Source organism: Saimiri boliviensis, chromosome 8 (assembly GCF_048565385.1).
Source record: "Saimiri boliviensis isolate mSaiBol1 chromosome 8, mSaiBol1.pri, whole genome shotgun sequence".
In the NCBI taxonomy this organism is placed as follows: Eukaryota; Metazoa; Chordata; class Mammalia; order Primates; family Cebidae; genus Saimiri; species Saimiri boliviensis.
The window spans coordinates 62,857,613-62,883,534 of record NC_133456.1 but is presented as its reverse complement, the minus strand read 5'-3'; the positions used below and the strand labels follow the sequence as shown (position 1 = coordinate 62,883,534).

At 38.2% G+C, this 25,922-nt stretch overlaps 1 protein-coding gene across 2 annotated transcripts in view; it reads left to right on the top strand.

Annotated features, from left to right (window-relative positions):
• The window catches only part of SHQ1 (SHQ1, H/ACA ribonucleoprotein assembly factor), a 100,605-nt gene that overhangs the window by 35,586 nt on the left and 39,097 nt on the right, over nucleotides 1-25,922 (top strand). For both annotated transcript variants that reach the window (XM_039477283.2, XM_010350132.3), the window contains 2 exons: nucleotides 173-296; nucleotides 19,934-20,054. In XM_039477283.2, the coding sequence (XP_039333217.2) occupies nucleotides 173-296; nucleotides 19,934-20,054 (245 nt within the window). The remainder of the gene's footprint in view (nucleotides 1-172; nucleotides 297-19,933; nucleotides 20,055-25,922) is intronic.

Genomic DNA, 25,922 nt, shown 5'->3' with positions numbered 1-25,922 from the left:
CCCGGCCTACAAAAAGAACCTTAATTCATGGTTTTATGTTTCTCTTCTCCTTGGCTTCACGATGATCCAAACTTACAGCTTTTAAATGAGAAAAGCTTCCTATTTCACTGTGTGCTTTTGTTTGTGTAACATGTTATGGAAATGACTGCTTATTAAAAATGACACTTCACAGACTTGGACCAATGTTCATGATCTCCTGGTGTCTTTTGGAAGAAGGGTGTTGTGTTACCCACTCTATCGCCATTTCAAGCTGGTGATGAAGGCCTACAGGGACACTATAAAGATACTGCAACTAGGTAAGATATTACACTGCTTGCAAATTTGGGAGGGAAAAAGTTGTCAGTTTTTAGTCTGTGAAGATATAATCATGATTTTTGCTTTTTTTGTATATAAATAAGTAATGAAAATCCAACCACTTTGAAAGTATAAAGTTCCTGTGTATAAGATATATGTAGATATGTAATTGCATAGAGGCATAATAAAAACTCTTTTCCCAGAGGAGTAGGGAAGGTAAATAGAGAAGGCACACATAGTATTGCAAACCATTTTACATTAAATAGCTTGCATCATTCATTATTTTTTGGCTGCCTATAATCTTCTAGGCTCTGTGATGGGACTGGGGGTCTAATAATAAAGAAGATAGAAAAGTTCCCCGCTCTGTTGAAGTTTACAGTTTTGTCAGAGAGACAGATGATGAATAAGTAAGTGATTCCAAAGAGAGAATGAAAAGTACTCTGCTGGGAGAAGTTCAGGGATCGTTTAGGAGGGGACATGTAACCTAGGTTTGGCATGTCAAGAAAGGTTTTCCAACAAAAAGCACAGCTCCTTGGAGCACTTTTGACTTGCTAAATTCAACCTGAAAAGACAAACACTTGCTAGCTTTAGGGATGTGGAACATTCTGGGCTCTGAAACAAATTCCAAAGTGCCCATAATACTGTCATTAGAATAAGTATATAATTTCCAAGATAATGACTTTGAAGGGGGCAACATCCATTTGTATGTATTAGTTCTGGCACATTTATTTAAAAGTCACTTTTAGTACTTTATGATCATTTCTTATATTCTCCCCCTGGGGAGATCATCATTCCTTTGCCCTTAGATAAAAGTCTTTCTGGGAGCTTGGTTTTCAGACTTCAGAATAAGAAGGGGAAAGAAAGGAAGTTTTTCCCTCTACATCCAGGTGACTTCACTGGCCTAAAGAAGAGAATCACATCTCGAATGTTTCATCCCACCTCGAGATGTACTTTGCCTTCTGTGTAACCTATAATCTTCTTGCCCTGGTGGCGGGGGAGGGGGAGGAAAGTCATGTTTGAAGTAGATTCTTTTAGAATAGACAGTAATTGTAAATATGAATCATGGTTAGATGAAAAATGCTTTTTTATTCATCTCATTGGTTTAGACTAGCTGTATTTTATTTTGAAGGATTGTTGATTATAGGATAAAATAGCTATCATTGAGGAATCTATCTTCTTTAACTTAACAGTGGGAAACAAACTGCTTTTCTTCATGTGTTATTTCTTCTACCTTCCATCCAAGATATTTTTTGAATTGCTAAAAGTACCTTGGAAAATCAGTCTTATAAATGACTGATTGCGTGAGCTTCAGTTACACGTCACAATTCATTTCTTTTTGAAGTCATGCTAGATTATCTGGGCATTATTCATGGACTGAAACAGTGAGAATGCAGTTTGCGATTATCCTGTTACATCATGGCTTCCAGATGGAGACTTGGCAAAATCTCCATGTGCCTGTTTGCACACACACTCACACTCTCACTGTCACTCTCACTCATGTACACAAGCTACTACTTGTTACTTTTTATTTTGGGAAGTAATCTAGTTCTCTTGATTTTTATTGGAAAAGTAATCAGTAATATGATTCCATCACCAAAAATAAATTTGATTGCCTTGACTTACATAGGAATCAATTACCCAAATCGTTTTAGTAGGTCAGAATTGAAATTGAGACTTAACTTTAGTCATGATCACTCTGACAAGAAATAGTTTTATCAGCTGTGTTATGATAGCAACATAAAACTTGATGTAACACACTGGCGTCCTCTCTGCTAAAAACGAACCTGAACCCTCTAGGTACCATGTACACTGTGTTCTGTGACTAATTTGGGTTGTGGCTAGTTAGTGCTAAGACTGAGGGCTGATTGTGTAGAATTTATGCCAGAAGCTGTGGAGATGACCTGCTCTGGATGAGAATTGTCTCTTGTCTTTGTACAGGTGGATGGCATAGGGATGCCATTATTGCCGCTGAAGAGGCTCATTTGTTTGAACACCCCATAATTTAAATAGAGCCAGCTGTAGTTTGGCATTTAGTATTTTCCAAGAATGAATTCGTGCCTACTTATAATTCAAAATGCAGTCACAGTGTTCACACTTTTTATTATAAAGGTCAGTATAGTGTTCCATAGTTGAAAGTAATGAATAACTCTGCCTCCAAAGAAGGATTGATCTTAAATGGAATGAGCTTCCAAAACCAATATAGGATGCTTCAGAAACTACAGAATATTTCATTATAACTCATAGACTAAGATATGAGTTTTCAAAGAGCCAGGAATTGTCTTCATCTGACTTCACAGTAGCCTTTACCAAGATTCTTTACTAGGCCTTTGGCCCTTTTCAGTTTTGCGTTTCTTCTCATTCCCTCCCCTCCTCCAGAAGACTGTGTGTTTATTTCTGGAGTTTGCTGTTGTGTTTCATCCAAAGTCCTTAAGGGCAGGAAATCCTGCTTTGCCCCTTAAGTACTATTTTAGTGCTTAACAAATGACCTTGCCCATGTAGTTGCTCTCCTTGGATCAGTCATCTTGGGGCACATGACTCCTTTTTTCCTCTTTGTCTCTGTCTCTTCAATTTTTATTGCCTGTTTGTTCCATTCTTTTGGGTAGAATGGGTAAAGTTTTTCATGGAAGCATCATTTAGTTGCTGTTAGTCAATTAAAAATAAAAGTAAAAGTAAAAGCAGCTTTTCGAATGTATAGTTAGGAGAGTTATTCTTTTTTTTTTTCTTCTTGAGACAGAATCTTGCTCAGTTGCCCAGATTGGGAGTGCAGGGGCGCAATCTTGGCTCACTGGAACCTCTGCCTCCCAGGTTCAATCAGTTCTCATGCCTCAGCCTCCCAGGTAGCTCGGATTACAGACATGTGCCACCAGTCTTGGCTAATATTTGTATTTTTAGTAGAGGGGGGTTTCGCCATGTTGACCAGGCTGGTCTCGAACTCTTGGCCTCAAGTGATCTGCCTGCCTTGGCCTTCCAGAGTGCTGGGATTACAGGTATAAGCCACTGCACCTGGCCCATTCAGAAGAGTGATTCATTTTAGAAATGACAAGTCATAGTTTAATACCTGAACATACATTATTTATATAATTTAGTGTGTGTTGGTATTGTCTACATCTTACTAATGTGTAGAAGATACTCCTTACTTTCATTAGAAGGGTAGAATGGGATAGAAGAGAAACATCAACTTAATTTTGGATTCCAGTTCTCCCTTTGAGCTCATTCTGTGGGTTCTTTTTTTTCCTCCTGTTGGATGGACTATATATCCTATATATATCGTATCATATATATGTCTCCTATAATATATATCTTATAACTTTTTCTATCACTTTAGATTTTAAAAAAGTTCTTTTACCGTTTATAGTCACAAGAGGAGTCTAATTTCAGCACTTAAAATGTCCACTTAAAAGGAAATCTTCCCTTCCCCGGCTGGGACCTGCCTCACGGTGGGTGACCAGCAGCAGGGGGGAGGACCCCTTTCACCGTGACAGGACATGCCACTTACCTCCAGTTGGCCACCACATGCTGCTCTGTCCTGCTTCTTAATGGGGTCAGACACCAGTCTTTGTACTCTACAGATAGAATTTCCAGGGCAAACAGGTTGTATTCTCTTACGGCCTCTCTTAAAACCTCCTTTCTCTTGGTTTAAGGTAATAGAAGCACCTCCTTCCCGCACCTATGTAGGGTGGTAAGAAACTTCGTAGCACTCCGCCACCTTTATCCATGGAGATTTTCTCTGGACCTCTTTACCCTTAAGCTCCTGATGGTGAATATTTGGCAAATGAATTACAAATCATTTTTTAGTTTCTCTTTCTACAAGTTCAGCATAGAGAGGTTAGCATCTCTTTAAAATATGTGGATATTGATACCAGTGATTTTCTTTGTGAGACTCATCAGAAAAGAGAAAGAGTTCTGTCTTGATGTGTTGATAATACGTACAATGTGGGTGGCAGAGGGGTGCCATTATTGCAGCTGAAGAGGCTTGTTTGTTTGGACACCTCATAATTTAAATAGAGGTAGCTCTGATTTGGCTAGTTTGTTAATAATAACCACAGCTGCTGTGTATTAGTTACTTTTTGTGTGCCCTAGGGTCAGTTCCTTAGATACTTTATCTCGTTTTGCTCATAATGCAATCCTGGGAAGCAGGCATTACTATCCCCATTTAGCAAATAGAAGTCAGGCTCAAAGAGGTGAAGTCAGTGGCCCAGGGTCTTACAGCTAGTAGATGGGAGAGTCTGGATTTGACTCCAGATCTGTGTAACTTAGAGTCTGTGTGCTTATATATATTGAAATAGTTACAAATGAAATTATGTGAAGGCTGGAATTTGCTTCAAAATAGTCCAGAGTGGGTTGTGGGAAAGTGGGTGGGGTGTAGCTGAAACAAGGTTGGCTACAAGTTGATTGCTGCCTGTGATGAGTATGTGGGATTCATGATACTGTCTTCCCTATTTTTGTACATGTTGTGATTTTCCTTTAGGCAAAGTCTTTTTTTTTTTCCCTTAAGTCTGGACTCTTAACCACCATACTACTATGTTTTAAATTTATCCACCATTTTGTGGACAACATGATTTCTATTAATATTTGGACAGTTGTCTAAACATTTTTTGGCTGATTAAAAACATTTACGGCCGGGCGCGGTGGCTCAAGCCTGTAATCCCAGCACTTTGGGAGGCCGAGGCGGGTGGATCACGAGGTCAAGAGATCAAGACCATCCTGGTCAACATGGTGAAACCCTGTCTCTACTAAAAATACAAAAAATTAGTTGGGCATGGTGGTGTGTGCCTGTAATCCCAGCTACTCAGGAGGCTGAGGCAGGAGAATTGCCTGAACCCGGGAGGTAGAGGTTGCGGTGAGCCGAGATCGCGCCATTGCACTCCAGCCTGGGTAACAAGAGCGAAACTCCGTCTCAAAAAAAAAATAAAAAATAAAAAAAAAACATTTACAATTGTTCCTTCTATTTGTTGTTTTGTTTTTGAGGTTAATAGAAGTGTGATGAATAATAGCTACCTAGCAGGTAGTACCCAAGAAACAGCCTTCAGGAGTCTAGTTGTTGTCACCAATTAAAACCTGGTATTACTTCAGATAATGAATAGCCATTACATATCAGTTATTAATTGGGATCAGTAATAAAATTTTCAGGAATTACTGCTTTACCAACCTGTTCCATAGATAAAATAACGCAGTCAATGAGAAAGGAAAGAAGAGCTGTGGCACCAAGCATGGGGCTTGTGACTGATCAAATTTTTTTTTTTTTTTAAAGATAGATGGATGTTTAACACATTGAGGTTTGGCAAGTGTATTATGTGAGCTGCTAGTTTGGAGGAGATCTTAAGGGTGAATTTCTTTTTAAAGTTTAAACTTTATTTATTCCAGAGTCAGTTTAACAAATGACTTAAAAAAAAGTTGTAGAGGCGGTATCGCAAACTCGAAAACCAAAAGATGCAATCACTGCAGTTTTCCAATGTCGACATTTATCTGTATTTAATTTCTGTAAGTTCCCAGTTCTGGACATTTTAAAGAATTATTAGGCCTTTTAATTTTTGCTATGTAAATACATTATGTGAAACTATTTCGAGATTTATTCAATAAGTATTTGTTGAGAACCTGATGTGTGAGGGTGGTGAGCTGGATCCTGAAGATGTAATAGTTCTAATGGGGGCATAGGACACAGAATTATACAACTACCAGGGTTTTTGAAAAATTGCATTTGTAATAAGTAGCTCAAAAGGGAAATATGGAAAGTGAAAATACAAGCCAGGGAAACTGACCTACTTTTAAGTCTTTGAAGACATGTAACTTCCTGCTGTGAGAGCCTCTGCCTTATTTGACCTCCAGTTCTCAGCTCCTGCTAGTTTCCTAGTGGCCTCAAGTACTTGTTAATTGGTTGATGAGTTCATCAATTCATTGATTCGTTCAACACATGTTTTGAATGTATACCTACTCAAGAGCTATTCCATACAAAGCACTCTGTAAATATAAAGAGCAATAGAAAATTAAATTAGATGTGGGAGCTATATTTGAGGGGACTGTTCACTGTCCAGGGAGCTAAGATGTCCATCAGTAACATAAAATACATAGTCGACAGTGGTAAGTGCCTGACAAGGAATGTGGATTAGTAGTTCAAAAAAGAGAGAGATGACACATTTCACTAGGGGTCAGGGATATTTTCATAGAGGCCGTGAGATTTGAATTGGGACTTGAAGGATGGAGGAAATGTTCTAAACATTGTGAGTAAACCATGTGATGAGGTTCATGGGATAATACAGTTTTCACTATGAAAACGTGTTTGTTGGAATCAGATGATGGAATCGATATGCTATCCGATGCTGAGATTTGCTTTATAGCCTCTAAAACTAGTTGATAGTTTCTTTCCTATCTGAGTTAAGTGGTCACTGTAATTTGTGTCTCTACTTTAAAAATACAGTTGCTTAATTCTCTGCTTCTCACCCGGGTGTTGGTAATTCCTTGTGTTTTTTTCTTCCTTTTTTTTTTTTTTTTTTGAGACGGAGTTTCGCTCTTGTTACCCAGGCTGGAGTGCAATGGCGCAATATCGGCTCACCGCAACCTCCGCCTCCTGGGTCCAGGCAATTCTCCTGCCTCAGCCTCCTGAGTAGCTGGGATTACAGGCACGCGCCACCATGCCCAGCTAACTTTTTGTATTTTTAGTAGAGACGGGGTTTCACCATGTTGACCAAGATGGTCTCGATCTCTTGACCTCGTGATCCACCCGCCTCGGCCTCCCAAAGTTTTCTTCCTTTTCTAAGTTGTTCTTGAATTTTTTATTTCTGACTTGACTCACCATACCAATTAATATTTCTAAGAACAGGACATTCAAAGTGCTCTCAGGAACTTTAGCATGACATTAAAGTCAGACACTGAAGTAGCATTTGTACCTGTTTTTGCTGACCATTTTACATACCAACTAATCCAAAAAAGAAGAGAACTTCAGAGGACAGAAGGAGTTAACTCCTGGAAATCATGAACTGCTGTACAATGTTTGAAAGGGATACCTCTGGATTCTCCTTCCAGGAGTCAAAGTGAATTCCTTTTACTCTTGTCTTTTTCTTGGAGTACAAGTCTGTGTTCCCAGTCTACTAAAATAGTACGTTCTTCCCATTCATATGTGTTATTTAACCTCACAGCATTTGCGTGTTTATACTTAGAACCCTGTATAGATGGATATTGTATATAAGTATAAACATTAAAGGGAAGAATATCAAATTCCAGTCATCTTCATAGAATACCTTTTCCCATAATACTTCTAAATATTATTAACCGCTAAAAATATTTAGATTGCTCTCATGGTAATTTCTGGGTTACATTTATATAAAAAAATTCCTGGTTCTCTTAACTTACACCGTTGAGGGAAGCATTTCCCATATGGCTGACAAATAATAAATTGCCTTTTAATTGCCACAAATGATGAACAGCTTGTGGTTTTTTGGCTTCAAAAATATCACTTACAATGTTTTAAAATGTTAACATTCTTTGAAAACTGGAGTTATATACAAATGCTACTGATAGGTGATGGCTTCAAGTCAGCTGACCTCTTAAATATTATGTACAATTTAAATTTACATTATATTTTCTGTGCTATTTATTTAAGGTAGGTTTTGTTAATTTCAGCAGTTTCTGAGCTGAGCAATGTAGAAATCCCTGGAACTTTGTTATGTGGTTTGAATGTATGGCTTAAAGAAAAACTATAATTAGTGCCTCTTTAAATACATTTAAAGTCAGTTTTGAGATTATTTTTATGGAGCCGAATTTTTATGGAAGTAACTTTCTATAAGAAAATAGAAGCAAAAAATTGTATGTATTTAAGACAACTTAGGGGAACAAAGAGAAAACCTTTTATTTGACCCTAATGAATCAAGGTCTTATTGTATATTAATACTAAGACCTTGATGAAGTGAATTGAATAATACTTTGTGTGTTGGGAAAACAGGTAAGCATTACAGTTATGTGCCCCATGACAACATTTCAGTCAGTGATGGGCCACCTGTACAACAATGGTACCATAACATTGTAATACTGTGATTTTACTGTATCTTTTATTTTCTTACTAAATTTTTTTTTGGTTTTTCTTTTCATCAGAAAAGAGCTGGAGTATACTGTAACTTTTCTGTGTTTAAATATGTTTAGATACAAAAATACTTAGCATTGTGTTGCAATTGCCTGCTTTATTCAGGACAGTCATACGCTATACTGGTTTGTAGTCTAGGAGCAATAGGCTATACTGTAGCCTAGGTGTGTAGTGGACGATATCATCTAGGTTGTGTAAGTACATTCTGTGGTGTTCACATGAGAGAATCACCTAATGGCACATTTCTCAGAATATACCCATATCATTAAACAACACCTAATTACATACTTAGGTAATTTAGAGTTTCATTTCTTTTATTTTTTAGAGACAGGGCCTCACTCTGTGACCCAGCCTGGAGTACAGTGGCATAATTGTGGCTCACTGCAACTTCAAACTCTCAGGCTCAAGCTATTCTCCTGCCTCAACCTCCCAAAGTGCTGGTTTACAGGCGTGAGCCACTGTACCTCACCTTAATGTTTAAGTAAGAAGTTAATGTTGGAATATAGCAAGTGGCAGACATTTATTTATTTAACAGACATGAATCAAATCTATTCTCTGTGCAAGGGAGTATAACAGAATCAGTGAAGAATTACAGGGATATTTATGACTTGGTCTTAGCGCTTAAGGAGTTTATTGTGTAATAGGAATGATAGGTCAAAAGCTAAGGCACAAAATCTAAGTATTTATGATGATAACACATGGACACGGGCAACAGTACCCACTGGGGCTGTTCAGAGGGCGGGGGTCAGGAGGAGGGAGAGGATCGGGAAGAATAGCTAGAGGATACTGGACTTAATACGTGGGTGGTGCGGTGATCGGTGCAGTAAACCACCAGGGCACACATACCCCTGAACTTAAAAGCTGGAAACAAAAACAAAATATAAGTATTTATAATATAAGATACAAAGGAGAGACTCCCTTAAAAAAAATACCTTAACAGCCAGGTGTGGTAGCTCACGCCTACTCAGCACTTTGGGAGGCAGAGGTGGGAAGATCTCTTGAGGCCAGGAGTTTGAGACCAGCCTGAGCAAGATAGCGAGACCTTGTTTCTAGGAAAAAAAAAAAAAATTTTTTTTAATTAGCAGTAGGTAGTTTTGTTTGCCTGTAGTCCCAATTACTTGGGACCTTAAGGCACGAGAATTGCTTGATCCCAGGAGTTCGAGGTTACAGTGCTATGGTCATGACACTGCACTGCAGCCCGGGTAATGGGGTGAGACCTTCTCTTTAACAAAAAAAGAAAAAAAATTACCTGGCCGGGTGTGGTGGCTCATGCCTGTAATCCCAGCACTTTGGGAGGCCGAGGTGGGCGGATCACCTGAGGTCAGGAGTTGGAGACCAGCCTGGCTAACATGGTGAGACTCTGTCTCTACTAAAAATAGGAAAATTAGCTGGGTGTGGTGGCAGTTGCCTGTAATCCTAGCTACTCAGGAGGCTGAGGCAGGAGAATTGCTTGAACCCAGGAGGTGGAGGTTGCAGTGAGCTGAGATCGTGGAACTGCACTCCAGCCTGAGCGACAAGAGTGAAACTCTGTCCCAAAAAAAAAAAAAAAAAAAGAAAAAAGAAATTGCCTTAATGGTCATCCATAGGCCAGATCCATCTTGTATTGCCCTTGAGCTAACAATGCTTTTTACATTTTTAAATGATTGAAAAATAATAAAAATATTATGTGACTTGGGAAAGTTATTTGAAATTCACATTTTAGTGTCCATAAATAAAGTTTTATTGGAACACAGGCTCATTCATATTATCTATGGCTGCTTTTGTGAGAAAATGACTGAATTGAGTAAGTGCAACAGAAATTGGCCCGCAAAGCCAAAATATTTACTTTCCCTTTACAGAGAAGATTTACCACCTCTGCCTTAGGTACGTACATGGAGGTTGGAGAGGAGCTCTTTCGTAGGGGGCCGAGGTCTTTGGCTCCTTGCCATTCCAAATAGTGGCCAGCATTGAAGTGGATCATTTTATCTGTTTTCTCTGGCTTTCCCTTCCTATAGGATGAGATGTAGCTGATCTAGTTGGCTCACATTAGAGTAGACTTCTATACAGTAGGAGAAGCAAACTGAGATCCCTACTTCACCAAGCAGGTAAATGAATAAGGGTTTAAGGAAATAGGGACCAATGAAGCCTGTGTGAACTGGAGAGAGATACGGCTCACCTGTAGCCTACTGTTGCTTTGTGAGTATGGAGTATTGCCAGTTTTAGAAAGAAGTAGAAAGTAAAATCGTCTTTAATGTAAAAATTTTTTAAGTTTAAATATGAACAAAGAAGTAAAATACTTTGAAATCATACTCTAAGAGCCATAGCATGTCTGAGAGCCCAAGTCAGTCTGGGAGGGCCTGTAGTTTTCAGTATCTGCTCTAAAGCCAGCTAAGTGCCAGCCTGTCTTTCTCGTACCCTCTTGGACCTGCCAGTTCCCAGCTGCGGTGAAGGCTTATACCAGCTCTTTGCTCCTTCAATCCTAGCTTGAGACTAAGTCTCAACCTGGTGCAGATTCCAAGATTGGGGCAGGCAAAGGAGGTAGGAGATGTCCTGCATTGTCTAATATAATGAATACCAGAAAGCCTTTTTAAAAAGTGGATGGATCCCCTACCTCTCTTTTGACTATTTGTATCGTTACTCTTGTCAGCCAGAGCCTGGTCAGGATGGAGGAGATGAGGATAGTAAGATTTCAGTACCTCCAGTACCACACCTCACTCTGACCCTGATGGAGTGCTTGTTAGAAGGGGGAGGAGACGGGATTAATAAGGAAGGAGCAAACAGCATAGACCTAGTGAGTGATATATAATGGTAGTTATTAAACAATCTGTAGGAGTTAGAAAAGCAGATGTGGAGGAAGGATATCCCTGAGAAAGCAGAAGGCAAAAAAAAAAAAAAAAAAAAAAAAAAAAAAAATCAGAAAAAGGAAAATAAAAGAGTTCCTCGTCCAAGAGATGGCAAATTCCTGTTTGTCTGAGGGCAGAGGTGTGAAGGGGAATGGTAGGTTAAAGGTGGGAACAGTGTGCTGGGACCGGGCTGAAAGGAACTCACAATGGCTTGCTGAAGAGTTTGGGTCTTATTCAGGTAAGAACCCCTGAAGAGTTCAGCGTTGGAGCCAGTGAGAGGCTCATGAAATCTGATTCATCTGGCAGCAGCACTTAGGATAGAGTCATTGACAAGGGTGAGGTTAGTGGGTATGGAGAAGAGAGGAGACTTATTCTTGCCTAGACCCAAGGTAGTCTGGGGACGGGAAGTATGGTCTGAACTAGAGGACTAGCAGCGGCTCTGGGAGGAAGGAACATGCAGACAGGTGCTGCACAGGTTAGTGGGGCAGGGGCCAATAACGGGAGTGCCAGGGCTGATCCATATGACCTGTTGTTCTTCGCTTTTCATATATAAAATACGTGTTTGTTGTTTCATTTAATTTCCACAGCGATTCTTAAGAATTTTTCTTCTAACTTGTCCCTGTGGAAACAGATTCAGATTAAGTACCAGACAGCTAAGAAGTGATACCAGAGCAAGCAAACTCTGGGCTGCACAGCTGGTCCACAGTGGAACTGTTGGGATTGTTACCATTTTTACCTTGTGAGAAATTAGTTAGGAACTGCATGAGATTATTTATGTGGAGCTTTTTAATGATCTTTCCTTGGCATTTTAGAATTGGGGAACGCAGTTCTAAGATCTTAATTTCATAGTGAAAATTTTCATGCATCCTTTTCATATAAATTAAACTGACATGTAGAGATAAATATCTAATCAGCTTTTCTAAATTATATTTATTATCCATTGATTAAAATACTAAGTATAACTCAGTTCTACCAGTATGCAAATCATTTAGCAGTAAGCAAACATATTCACTGAAACACAGTGAGTGTTTCAAAATGGTTTGGTTTTTTTTTTTTTTTTTTACCTTGACATGTTTATCAGTACTTGAGATCACCGAAAGAAACTCATCAGTAGTAGGATTAAGTTTAAGTTAGTTTTTTTCTTTTATGGGCCATTTGAGATATCCAGTTGTCTTTCTTCTTACATACTCCTGTTTCTTCTTTCTGACTTCATGCAGTTTTAGTTTTTTTCATTTTGAAATGAAACTAATTTCAAAGAATTAGAACTCTATTAAATGTTATCTGTTGGAGAAAATGAAGGGTAATTGTCTTAAAACAAAACACTTTAAATTGGTCATTGAAATATATACTGTAATTCTTAAGATTGAATAATTGAACAAAAATGTTACCCACAAAATTTTAAAGTTTTCTATGTCTATGGGTTTTTTTAAAGTTCAGGTTTAGATTGCAGCTGTTTTAAATAGCTTTTTTCCACGCATCTTCAAATTCATCTTCCTGCTTTTCTCCTTACTATGTAGACTTTTTTTTTTAAATGTTCTACCTTGAATTTGGATGCCTCATTCTTAGTTGTCTAAAGAAATTGAAATTAGTCATGTTAACATTATGTAGTTTTGATTACATCTGGCCATGTATTTCTAAACTGAAGCAATCACTGTTTTGACAAGTGACTTGAGAAGGACAGAGCTAATGTCAAGGCTGTCCTTCCAAACTGGCAAATCTTGCAGGGATTGTTAGAGCAGAAAAAGCAAAAAGTAGCCTTTGGTTAAATACATTATTTCAACTGATCTTGGTACAGTGATGTAATAAAGTTGATCCAGTTACATTCTTTTCTTGTCGGGAAAAGATACAAGGGAAGGAGAAACAAATTGTATATGCCACATTTGTCATGATGCAAGTAACTTAAAGTAAATCTACAGACCACAGACATGTTATAACTAGTACATGCTAACTGAGCAGTTTGACTGGGTGTGTTTAAAGTTAGATTCTCTGTACTCCAGACTGTAGATTAATAACCAGCGTTTATTGAACAGGATCATACGATTTGCTGGACGTTGTTCTAGCCAAGTAAGAAAGATTAAAAGTCATGTCCTTTCCTGTCAAGGACTTCATCACACATGGTGATACTGACAAGGGATTTATTGCATAGTGACTGAGGGTGAGACATAACTTATTTTCCAGTTCTGATTCTTGCTTCCTAGCTGTAATCTTGGCCAACCCCTTCATATCCTTGAGCCTCAGTTTCCTCATTTATGATACAAGGAAGAAAGTACCTAACTCCTAGGGTTAAATCATGTAATTATATAAAGTATCTGGTGCAAAGCAAATGGATAGCTCCTAATTACTTTCCTTAAGTCTGTTTTGTGCTGCTGTAACACAATACCATAGACTGGGTTATTTATAAAGAACAGAAATTATTGCCTCATGGTTCTGGAGGCTGGGAATTCTTAGATTAAGGGGCTGATGAGGGTCTTTTTGCTATGTCAGAACATGGCAGAGGGTATCACATGGTGAGAGAGAAGGCAAGAGATTGAACTGGCAGCCTCAAGTCCTTTTTAATTGGCATTAACATTCATGAGGGTAGAGCCCTCCTGACCTAAATAACTCTCATTAGGCCCCATCTTCCAACGCTGTTGCTTTGGGGATTAACTTTCCAGCAGATGCTTTTTGTGGGGTACATTCAAACCGTGGCACTACTATAATAGAAGGGTATGCCAGGCATTATGAGGGAACCCTAAACCAGCTTAGGGAAGAGTTGGAATCCTGTTCCCAAAAACAGTAATGCCTGATTGGAGACTTGGATGTATAGTAAATTAGGGACTGAATTGAGGGTTGTACATTCCAGGCAGAGGGGACATCTACAGAGTACATATTTGCTTCATGTTAATTTTGTTTGTGAGTATACAGATAATATATGTAATTTTAATAACAGAGTACTTTTCAAATTGACAGGACTATAAGTTTGTTCTCAGAATAGTAATTCATTCCTTCAAGTATGTGTTTCTTAATACAACTCAGAAATCTAAGAGCTTAAATGGCATCTGAGGAATTTGAGGATAAAAAAAATTACATAGACCTACAAATCTTCTTAATGTGAAATTTAATGTGTGTGTTTGTTATTTGTTACGGATTTGACTTTATTCTACTTCCAGATAGGGCCCAGTATTGAAGCAAATTACCCCACTTTGGTTCTCTTAATTTAGATTAATTTGACACAATTTTTTTGCCTTCTCCCTTTTCATGGTCACATGACAAATGAAAATTAGTGTTGAAATACTTTATAAGGTATCTGTTTTGACGGTCTCATCAGAATTCCAGAAGTCTAGCCAATTTCTAGCCAGGTGTCTTTATACTAAGTTATGTATTTTAAATGATAGTAATCTTGGCGGTTATTTTGAGATGATTTTACAAATAAAGACTAAGCAGTGCCTTCCTGCAGATGTTTGAATAACCACTTTTTTCTTTACTTATTTTTAAAATTTATACATATATATAGAGAGAGAGAGCAGAGATGAGGTCCCACTATTTTGCTCAGGCTGGTCTCAAACTCCTAGATTCAAGTCATCCTCCTGTTTTGGTGCTTCCCAAAGTGTTGGGATTATAGGTGTCAGCCACCACCATGCTTGGGCCCTTTACTTATTTTGGCTTCTTATCTTGATAAGAACAGATATGACACTTGGTCTTAGCCAAATGGCCAAGAAGCAATTGGCTTCTTGTCTTGGGTAACTCAGAACTTTAAAGGGCAGAATAGATACCCAGAAAACCACAGCCACATAGCTATAATGTACCAACAGTTGAAAAGAAATTTAGCTCTTGCTATGTAGAGTTAGCAACTTATATTGCAAAAACATCCACTACCCTGATCATCTCCTAGAGATGGAAGCCATATCTTATGTGCCTCTAGCCATGAGCTGTTCTGTCAGTGAAAGATTATTCGCAACCCTGATCTCCTAATAGGAGGATTTCAGGAAGCCAAGGGATTCTGTTTAGAACAGCTCAATCTTGTCTTTGTATTAAGATGTATTAACCTGAGATACCTCTTCTGTCCAGACAAGAAATCACATTGTTCTTAGTTTACCTTCCCTTTAAAGGAAAGCCAGGGAATATGTTAAATCCTATTTACTGCCCACCTACTTATTACTGTCATCCATATTTCCTTTATCTTGTCATTACGTTTCTTTGTGTTGTCATTAGTCTTTCCCTGAAGTAAAACATTCATGGTACTTGTCATTTATGATACCAGGATGCTAGTGTTAAACTGCTTTCGTGAGTGAACAAGAGTTCTTGGTCTTAGAGTCATTTCTCCAAGGTTAGGGTTGGCTTATTCAACCAAGTCCATCCTAGAGAATCCCTGCCTCTTGGGATTTAACATCCTGGAGAGAGTTGTTAGTGCCTCTCTGCAGTGAAAATAGTTACCGTGGTTACTGTGCAAGGCACCGTCTTTTTTTCTGCTTTGAACCAGGCAGTGAACTGCCTAAAAATGGTCACTTCCCTGCAGTGTCTTTGAGCAGAAATGATTCTCTTGGACTTAGGCCTTAGCAATTTTTTATGCCCATCATATGTGATGAGCCCACGACTGGATAGAGCCCCACAGGAACTGTGTACTTTGAGTCCCCATAGGCTTCTGGCCACTGGCCATGTGACAGCCTGGAAGAGGGCCAGATTTTTCCTTTGCTCATAGCTGCTCGATAAGTGGCTGAGGGTCTGATAGAAAGAGCAGTCAGTACAAAAGAGACTGAAAAAAAGCCCAGCCACATGCTTGGTGAGTCTCCTGGCTGTGATGGCTGCAGTCATCTACGGTGACATAGTTGGAACAAAAGAGATCAAGTGTGACCTCAGAGTAACAATACATATTGTTGGGGGGAGAATGGTTTGCATGTACTTTTTATTCTAGATTGTCAATTGCCAGTAGCCTGGTTATCTTTTACCATATTTGTCACATCACGTACTATGAAAATAGTTTAAGGCTTACAGTTAAAGCACAGCTTGTGAAGAGAACATATAACTAACTGTGCCTTTCAAAACTGCCTTGCATATAATTTTTAAATATTAATCTGAATACTGCTTCTTAGTTAAAAAATATAATTTAAAATGTGAATTAAAATTTGTGACCTTCATTTGTCAGTATTTCAGGGGTTGGCTGTGTAGTTGAGAATGTCTTAATTTTTGTTAAATAATGAATGTTTCCTGTGGACAGTATTTATTTATCTTTTGAGATGGAGTCTTGCTCTGTTGCCTAGGCTGGAGTGCAATGTGTGTTCTTGGCTCACTGCAACCTCCACCTCCTGGGTTCAGGCATTCTCTCGCCTCAGCCTCCTGAGTAGCTGGGACTACAGGCACCTGCCATCATGCCTGGCTAGTTTTTGTATTTTTGTAGAGATGGGGGTTTCACCATGTTGGCCAGGATGGTTTTGAACTCCTGACTTAACATGATCCACCCACCTTGGCCTCCCAAAGTGCTGGGATAACAAGTGTGAGCCACTACACCTGGCCCAGGATTTTTTAAATGAGTATTTGTCTTTTTTTTTTTTTTTTTTTTTTAATAAAATAGGGATCAGAACATACAAACACAATGTAATTTCTTCTCTTTAAATTAAAATATTTTGACATTTCTTAGTTTTCATTATTTGACATTTATTTTGTTTGTTTTTGAGACAGTCTCACTCTGTAGCTCAGGCTAGAGGGCAGTGGTGTGAACTCTGCTCATTGCAACCTGGGTTCAAGCAATTCTCCTGCCTCAGCCTCCTGGGTGGCTGGGATTACAGGCGCCAGCCACCATGCCTGGCTAATTTTTGTATTTTTGTAGAGACGGGGTTTCACCATGTTAACCAGGCTGTTCTCAAACTCCTGACCTTAGGTGATCTGCCTGCCTTGGCCTCCCAAAGTGCTGGAATTACAGGGCATGAGCCACCATGCCCAGCCTGTTATTTGATATTTATTTTCATTATTATTCTTAATATTTTGTGATAGCTGGAAGATTTAAATTTGCCTGTGGCCTTTAGCAAGAGAGCAGCCTCACTTTAGGCATGTCTGTTAAGTGAAGCTGTATATAATTTTATTAGGTAATGACTGCTGTGGATCCTCATTAAATATGTGACTTTAACTCCATACCTTTCTCATTACAAACTCTGGAGTAGAGTCCTTTATTCCTGCTGGCCACTCTTAAGTTTAGAGACCTTCTCACTCAGTCTGTCTGAGTGCATTCTTCTCTTCCTCCTTGTTACCATCTGACTTCTACCAAACTCAACTGCTTACTCTGCTTTTTTTCCTCCATGAACTCTGCTCCAGCCAAATGTTTTTTTTCCAAATCCTGCATTTTCTGTTAACCTGTTTGTATTAGTAAATTGCAGGATCTTGAGGGATAGTATTCTGGAGGTGTCACACAGCAGAGAAGCGTATTCAAGTTCTAAGATAATAGTTCGTTTTTCCAGTAAAGACTTATGATTGACGTTTAAAACTCTTACAAAACTTAACTCCTCCTCTCTGTACCCTCCTTCCCTAAAAAGAGAGAGAGAAGGAAAGCAATAAAAAAATTGGTTGTCATATGCTTACTGTGACAGTTGTCTTCTCTGTGACAATTAAAACTTCCAAACCTCTTACAGGTCAGTTGTTCCTTGATTCTTTGGGTAACATGGCTAATGTGGCAAACATGATTTCATCACGCCTGCAAATTTTGATTATATTTCCTCCTCCTCCTGTCAAACTCTGCTTTCAACATTACCTAGTTTGTAATTAAAACAGGCTTGTGGTAGGATGATGCACACTAATAATTTGACATAGTTAACCTGGGCCACTTTGATAAGTCATAGCACTGACCTTGACTTAACCAAATGAACTTGATGTCTTTTAGCTTCAGGCCTTCTAAGTATTAATTTATGTTCACCATCAGTCTAGCAGTGGAGCTTCCACTGAAAATCTTCATTCATTCTTCATTCTGTCTACATATGAGAAAGCCACCAAGTTAATATTTTTTAGAATGGCGTGGACTCTGTTTTCCATGACTTATTACCTACTTAAGGGTTAAAGTCACTAATAAGTCCTTGAGTAATAAAAAACGTTGTGATGTAGACTGAATGGGCCAAGATCATACAGGTAGTATGGCACAGTGGGTAGCCTCTGTCTGGAGCCATTAAGATTGGAATTTGGACCCTGATTCCTCAGCTTATTGGCCTTGTATCCTACCCATACTGGAGCCTCTGGTTTTCCTTCTTGGAATTGAACGGGAGAGCTTATGGGGAGGATCGGCTGAGTTTTCTTTCTACTTCTTTGCAGCATTTAGTAAAGGACTGTGAAGGCTAGGGAGGTCGACCCAGAGCTTCCTGAATGAATGAAGACTGGAGCTAGATCTTGACAGCGAGCGAGGTCATATGGAGAAGGGAAAAAGGCATGGGGACAAGTCTGTAGAGAGAGCACTGAAAGCATATGCAGGGAATAGACTCCATGAAAGCAATGCATTAAAAAGTATGTGTTAGAGGGGAGAGAGACTGGAATCTGAAAGATGGGGAAGAAGATTCTTAAAATCTAGGCATGAGATGAGAATATGAGTGAACATAGGCGCTAAGGCAGTGGCAGAGAAAGGGCAGATACAAGGAGCATTTCCAAAAAGAAATCACCAGGATATGATGGGTGAGACTGTAGAATGAAAGAAATTTTAAGAGTTTAAGCTGGGTGATTACTGTGTCTTTCATTTATTCATTCATTGAGAATACTTAAATGGAAAACCTGCTGCTGCAGTTTTCTGTTCTAGGTATTGGGGATTAACCACTAAATAAAACAGAAGCCTCTGCTCTTTTGAAACTTACTTTCTAGTGTTAATTATGTTAGAAAATTTAGTGCCAGTGATTTTAGGATCTTGGGATATCATCTAGCTCATGATGCTTTTATGATCTAAAAGTTGAAATGGGAAATGTCGATGAAAGCGCATCCAGTATCTTCATGAACTCAGTATACGGTATTTTTGTGTTTCAGAACTGTAAAGATAAGAATGAAACTGTTGAACTGAAAATGCTGAATTTCATAGATCAAAGAAAGTGGTACTACCCTAGATGTAGTGTTAATAGTTTGCCTTATAATTGATAAATTTCAGGGAATATCATGAAGTTTGGAACACCTAGGGAATTGTTGTTGAGCTGTAAGAGGTTCCTTTTGTAGACTTTTGTTGGGTTAAAATTAGGTACATTTAAAAACCAGGAGGACGTAGTTAAGTTGAACAAGACTTTAATACTTGATGGCTTTTGTTCATCTGAGTTTTGTCAGCTTATTTCTGAAGTAGTGCTATGATATTTTAGTGTTCAATCTGAGTTTTCTTCAATTCTTCAAGGTAAAATAATTTGTTACTAGTAGATAATTCATTGACAGAAAATGTTGACATAAGAAATAGAAAAGTTTAAAATTTAGAATACAGTTTTCCATTTTATTTTGAAAGCTTAAATTAGAAGATTATCCAGTTAAAATTATGATACATTTAAATATTCATTTGCTTTAGAAAACTTTCCTGCCTTTCATTTAATTGACTTAGTTGTATTTCATAGCATTTTAATGATAACCACAACTAATCAGCTGTGACAGTAGAATATAAAGTTTATATGTGATTCTTAAGGAAATCAATAGGACTGATAAAGTTTTTTGCATTTAAAAATATTCTTAAGAAATGATCAGGACTCTGAGCTGCTTTAAATATATTACCTCTCAGAATCGGAATTTATTTTTCTTACGGATGATTTTATGTTTTTTCAATTTTCTTCAGGTAAAAGTGCAGTTTTAAAGTGTCTCCTGGATATTCACAAAATCTTTCAGGAAAACGACCCAGCATATATATTGAACGATCTCTACATCTCCGACTACTGTGTGTGGATTCAAAAAGTCAAGTAAGTTTTGAGTTACTTACGAATTTTTAGATATTCACATTGCTGAAACACATATTTACCCAGGAGGAATAAAATGAAATAACTCAAGGAAAAAGTTTTTTTTCTTTCTGAGATGGAGTTTCACTCTTGTTGCCTGGGCTAGAGTGCAATGGTGTTATCTCAGCTCGCTGCAACCTCTGCCTCCTGGGTTCAAGCAATTCTCTTGTCTCAGCCTCCTGAGTAGCTGAGATTACAGGTGCCTGCCACCACAACTGGCTAATTTTTGTGTTTTTAGTAGAAACGGGGTTTCATCACGTTGGCCAGGCTGGTTTCAAACTCCTGACCTTAGGTGATCTGACCACCTTGGCCTCACAAAGTGCTGGGATTACAGGTGTGAGTCACTGCACCCAGCCAGGCATAAGTTTTAATGAGAAAGAAACCCATATATCTACCAAGCACTAAAAAGTAATTGGATTAACATGGGGAGCTTGATGAATTTGCTTAGGGAAGGCGGTACAGATGGTGAAAAGTTAGTTTTATTAGAAAAAGTTGGTACTGTTATATCCTGGAAAAGAGATATTAAAAGAGTTGTGATATTTATTGCCTTGCTATTGACTGTCTAGTATGAATTGTCAAGACTGAGTATCTGAACTTATATCTGTAGTTCACTTACAGTAGAGTGTGAGTGTGTGTAGATGTATGTGCATTCATGTTTGTGTGTGCAAACATTTTATTATGCAAACCATATTGACCAAATCCAGATAAGAGCTCTGCATTCATTGGCTAGCCACTGGTTTACCACCTGCAGAGCCTAATAGCATGTTTCTTGATAATGCATGCATGGAAGGGTCTGAACACTCATAAATGGGCTCCAGCACATTAGACATGGCAAAATTCGATTTCAGTAGCAAGAGACTATTAACCTATAAATGGGCGGGCATGGTGGCTTATACCTGTAATCCCAGCACTTGGGACGCCAAGGTGGGAGGATTGCTTGAGTTCAGGAGTTTAAGACCAGCCTGGGCAACATAGTGAGACTTTGTCTGTATTAAAACAAAACAAAACCTGTAAAGGAAACTCTTAATTGAAATGATTCCTAGGTGCTATAGAAAATGATAGCTACAGTGACAATTGTGACTTAGGATAAAAATAATCTTGATATTTTTGCTACTGCTATGATTGATAAATGCTTTAGTGTGGACTTTAATGTCTGTTTTGAATGAGCCATTATATGGGATTTATTTTATATTTCTGTTCATGGGGAAGCAATTACATTGCAGAATGAAATACGAAAAAACTTGAGGCTATATCTGTTATAGGGAAAATGCTTAGGGATTGCTCAAGATAACACCTAATAACATACAGCAGGTGGTGTCAGCATTTGTGTTGGAAACCTAGATTTCGCCAGATGGAAAATTGAATCTTTAACCCCTGAGGTCTTAGTGGCATGTCATCACTTCATTTGATCCTCCTGCTAATTGAGCTTATCAAATACCCTGCTGCCATTTCCTGTTGTTATTTTCATTTTCATAATAAAATTAAATGGGAATAGTCTATCTGTGTGGGTTTTGGTTTTTATTTTATTTTATTTTTAGAAGTGATGATTTTGTAAACATGTAACGAATATTGAAGTTTATGCCAGGATCCCATTTCTGTGAGTGCTTATTTCCTTCTTTGTGATATTCTTTATTAAATAGAGAAAAGATTGTTTTTCATTGAAGTAGAGCAATATAGGCTCTCAAGTAGATGTAGGGATTATCAGACCTTCTCCAAAAAAACTCTTTTTCTTGGTTTTAATCTGTGGGAAATGAAGTGAAATTCTTAGGTTCTTTGTAATTGTTGTGCTAATAGTAATTTTAAAAAGGGTAATGTAGCGGGGAGTGAGGTATGAGAGAGAAACCAGCAGGAACTCGAAATTATTTTGTAAAAGTTGTTTTTTCAACTTTAGCAATTTGATCATAATTTTCTTTTCCCTAAATAGGCGGTGTTGTTTTCAGTTTGTATGTTAAATTTAACTGTAGCCCAGCTGTTTTTTTCCTCTCTTTTGAAATAAAACATTTATCTAGTTTTTATTAAAATTTCTAGTTTCTTTCTTAAATTTTACAAGCACAACATGATTGAGCTTTCTAGTATTTTCTTTGCTGTGAACTTCTCAGCTCTAAATAATTCTTATGCAGTGTAGATTCATGATTTGTATAAGTAATTTTTTCCCTTTTACCTTCTGGTTTATTTCTTCTCCATATAGTTTATCAGTGAAATCTGGCACTTTATTTTTATGTTTTAAAAGAGCTGTCTATTTTTCTTAGTTTAGTTTGATGTTTTTGATTATGATAATAAAAGCTGTATAAGATTTTATTTGAAATACCAGGTAAGTGCTAAATTCTGACTAGCACAAAAACAGCATTCAGTTTTCACAGATAATGACTTTGGCAAAAACTTAGTGAAATGTAGGTAGCAAAGTCATTCTTAAGTTGAATTAATGAAGTTATAGCGACATCTGTTGTTACTTCTCCTTTTGTACTAGGTTATTTTTCCTTATGATAGCTGTGTCTCGTAGAGCATATTTGCAAAGCTGAAAATCTGAAGCTCCTGGGCTCTCATTCTGAATTACAGACCTTCCGAATTGTTTTTCTGAAAAGAACGCCCCCTACCACCCTTCCCTCTAAGCTTCACTGGAAGTTTCCAGGGTAGTGCTCACTACAGCAAATGTTCTGTGGTTGGTAGCCTTAGAAAGTGATTTGCTTGAGGTTATATGTCTTATAAGAGACAAGTCAGGCCTTCTGATTCCAGATTGACTGTTTTTCAGGATGTGCCACATACGCAGCCAGTTGTCTCCACCCATAGCATGTGGTTAAAAAAAAGCCCTTTCTTCAGAGAGGTTTTCCTATAGGAAAAGGAATCAAATGTTTTTCTCATGGGTGTTCCCATAACACGTGGTTGAGAGATCACTGGGCACTTCTTACGCCTGCCTTATGTGTGGGAATCTAGATGCATATCTCTTTCCCCTCTGAAATGCTAAGGTCTATGTGAATGAGCACCTATTTGCGCCCATCACAATTCCTTGTGAGCACAGTCAGTGTTACTCAAATACCTGTTAGACTGGATTAACGGAACATTTTCCATTTTTATTTTAATGTAACAGTTTAAAAATATAAATCAATTCTAACTTATTTTTATTGCTATTTCAGCTACATATACAAGTTCCCTGATTCTTTGCTGGTGGGCTGCCATCATCAGTAGCAGTGATAGTTCTGATCCTCTGAAAGTTTAACAGTTTCCATGAGTATCCAACCCTTTGGCTTCTAGGAGACACATTGGGAGAATTGTCTTGGGCCACACACAAAATACACTAACAGTAACAATAGCATGGACCAAAAAAAAGATCCATGCATACATTTCGTGATATCCACCACCACAGTAAGCAAAAAAGTCCATGCATTCAAAGAGTTGGTACTTTTTTTATGTAAGGTGGGTTAGAAAAGAATGAACTGTAATACATTCCAGCTCTACTTCTCATTGGCCGTATGACCTTAACAAGCCACTTTGTCACTTAATCTAATTCAACCAGTATTAGTATTTTGATATTTCCTCTGTTTGTTTCCCAATGCATTTTTAAACCAGTGGAAGCAGTACTGCACATACCATTCTGTAGCCTGTTTTGTACTCATGATAATACCCTGTAAACTATTTTCCTTTACAGCGTAATATACATTACAGAGTATTTTTTAAGTAACTGATATATTCCTCGTTATAAGAAGAGTCCATATATGACCACTGAAGAAAATTTCACATTAAAACTCTCTTGTAATATATAGGACATTTTGAAATGACAAGGGATCAAGAAGGGTATTCTTTTGTTTTTGCTACATGGAAAAGTTTTATTTTTAATTGAAACTAAAATCTAAAATTCTGACTCTTATGAGTACAAATGTGAACTTGTCATTAAGATGTTAGCTCACACTTTTTCTCTCTAGTTTTTTAAAGGAGGCAGTTATGGGGAAAAAGAAAAAAAGTGTTTTTGAAATTTTAAACCCTCTTTGCATTAAATTGATTAATAGTTAATTAACTCTGGTACTCAGTGTAATTACTTTTTTGCTGAAATCTTAACGACCTTTTGGACACTCTTGTGGGAAGTTTGTAGAGGGAAGCAGCTATATCACTAAATAGTTATCTGCTATTTGATAAATTGTGAACCTCAGTTTCCTTAGTTATAAATGAGCCTAAGCTATTTTTCAGCATTGAAGTTTTAAAATTTCAGAAAACTTAAGACCTTATGTTTGCTTTAGATTGCTTGAGTTGCTTTCTATGAGTGTGTGCTTTTCAAGGGGATAGGATTATGCTAAGAACAGCATAGATACATATATCCCTTCTTTTTGACTCTCTGTTATTCCTGGTTCATCTGCCAAAATGAGGGAGTGAGAGAGACTCATCTGCAGTGGTACAACATCAGTATTGCATGTAATAGTGGAGTCATGTATTTTTTTTCAATCAGTAGTAATTGAACTCTGTTATGTGCCAGGTGCTGAGATAGGTGCTGGGGATACTGTGGTGAACAAGAGAGACATGTTATTTTAAAGCTGGTCTTCTAGTGGGAAATATAGATGTAATATGTTACACCTGATAACAGCTACAATGGGCAAGTATGGGTGCTGTGGACGCACCTAAGAAGACTCAGGGCTGTAGGAAAAAGCCTCCAGAGGAGAGCTTAGGCTGAGAGCTGAAAGGTTGGTAAGAGAGTCAGATGCAGGTGGGGAATTTGGGATGAAGAGTATCTCAGACAGTGGACATAAGAATATGACCCATTTGAAGGGCTTGAAAATTCAATACAGAAGGGGGAGGAAAGAAATAAGGCTAGAGGTTCATATAGAGGCTTGGCCACCTAAAGATGCTTGGCTTTTGCCTTGGGAGAATATGGAGCATCTGAAGAGTTTTAAGTGATGAACTGCCTGTGCGAGTGAGGTTGATGAGATTGACATTCTAGGAAGATCCATCAGGTGATATTGTGGGGAATGAATTGTGGTGGGGCAGAGCTCAGAGCTCGAGACTTAAAGGCGGATTAAGAAGCATGGCAATCCAGGAAAAATAGCCTGAGCCAGGTGAGTGAGAATGGGGAAGGAGACTAGTGGTCAGATTTGAGAGGCAGATTGGACACTGCTGGGAGAGAGAGAAGGGGAGGAGTCAAAGATGAGATGCAGGTTTTGACTTGGCCATCTAACTGGCTATTGAAGGTGCATTTGCCAAGATTACATAATACTGAACAGGGTATAGTTTGGGAGAAAAGATAAGTTCAGTTTTAGAAATGTTGATTTGAGGCCTGTAAGTAATATCAGTATAGAGCGAGCCAGGAACACTTGGAGCACTGCTGGGAAGGATGTGAAAAGAAGAGTTTAGGCAAGAAGGGAAATGAAATAAGTTGCAAAATATAAAAAACATTCTCTGGTTACATGATACTGTATTACCTATGAGTATAATAATAATCGGAGTGGTTGCATTTCAAGCTGGGAAAATAATATGCAGAGGAGTAACAGAAAAATGCATGCAAAATGGTGAACAAATTTTCTGGTTCTAGCTATAGTGTATGTACAGGTAGGACAAAAGTGGACGTGAGGCTTTTTGTGTTTGGATCATGGTGTATCCTTGCTGTCTCCCTTTATTGTTGAATAAGAGAGTCTACTGTTAACATTCTGAGGTCACAATGTTTTAGTAACAGGTCCAGATAAGAAATCCTCTCTCTCTAGTCTATGTGCTAGAGCCCCTCAGTATTCTTGACTCATTCTTTCTGTTTTTTAAGGATGGAATTTCACTATGTGGCCTCCAGCTCCTGGACTCAAGTGGTCCTCTTGCCTCTGCCTCTGGAGTAGCTGGGATTACAGGAGCATGGTTCTTGAC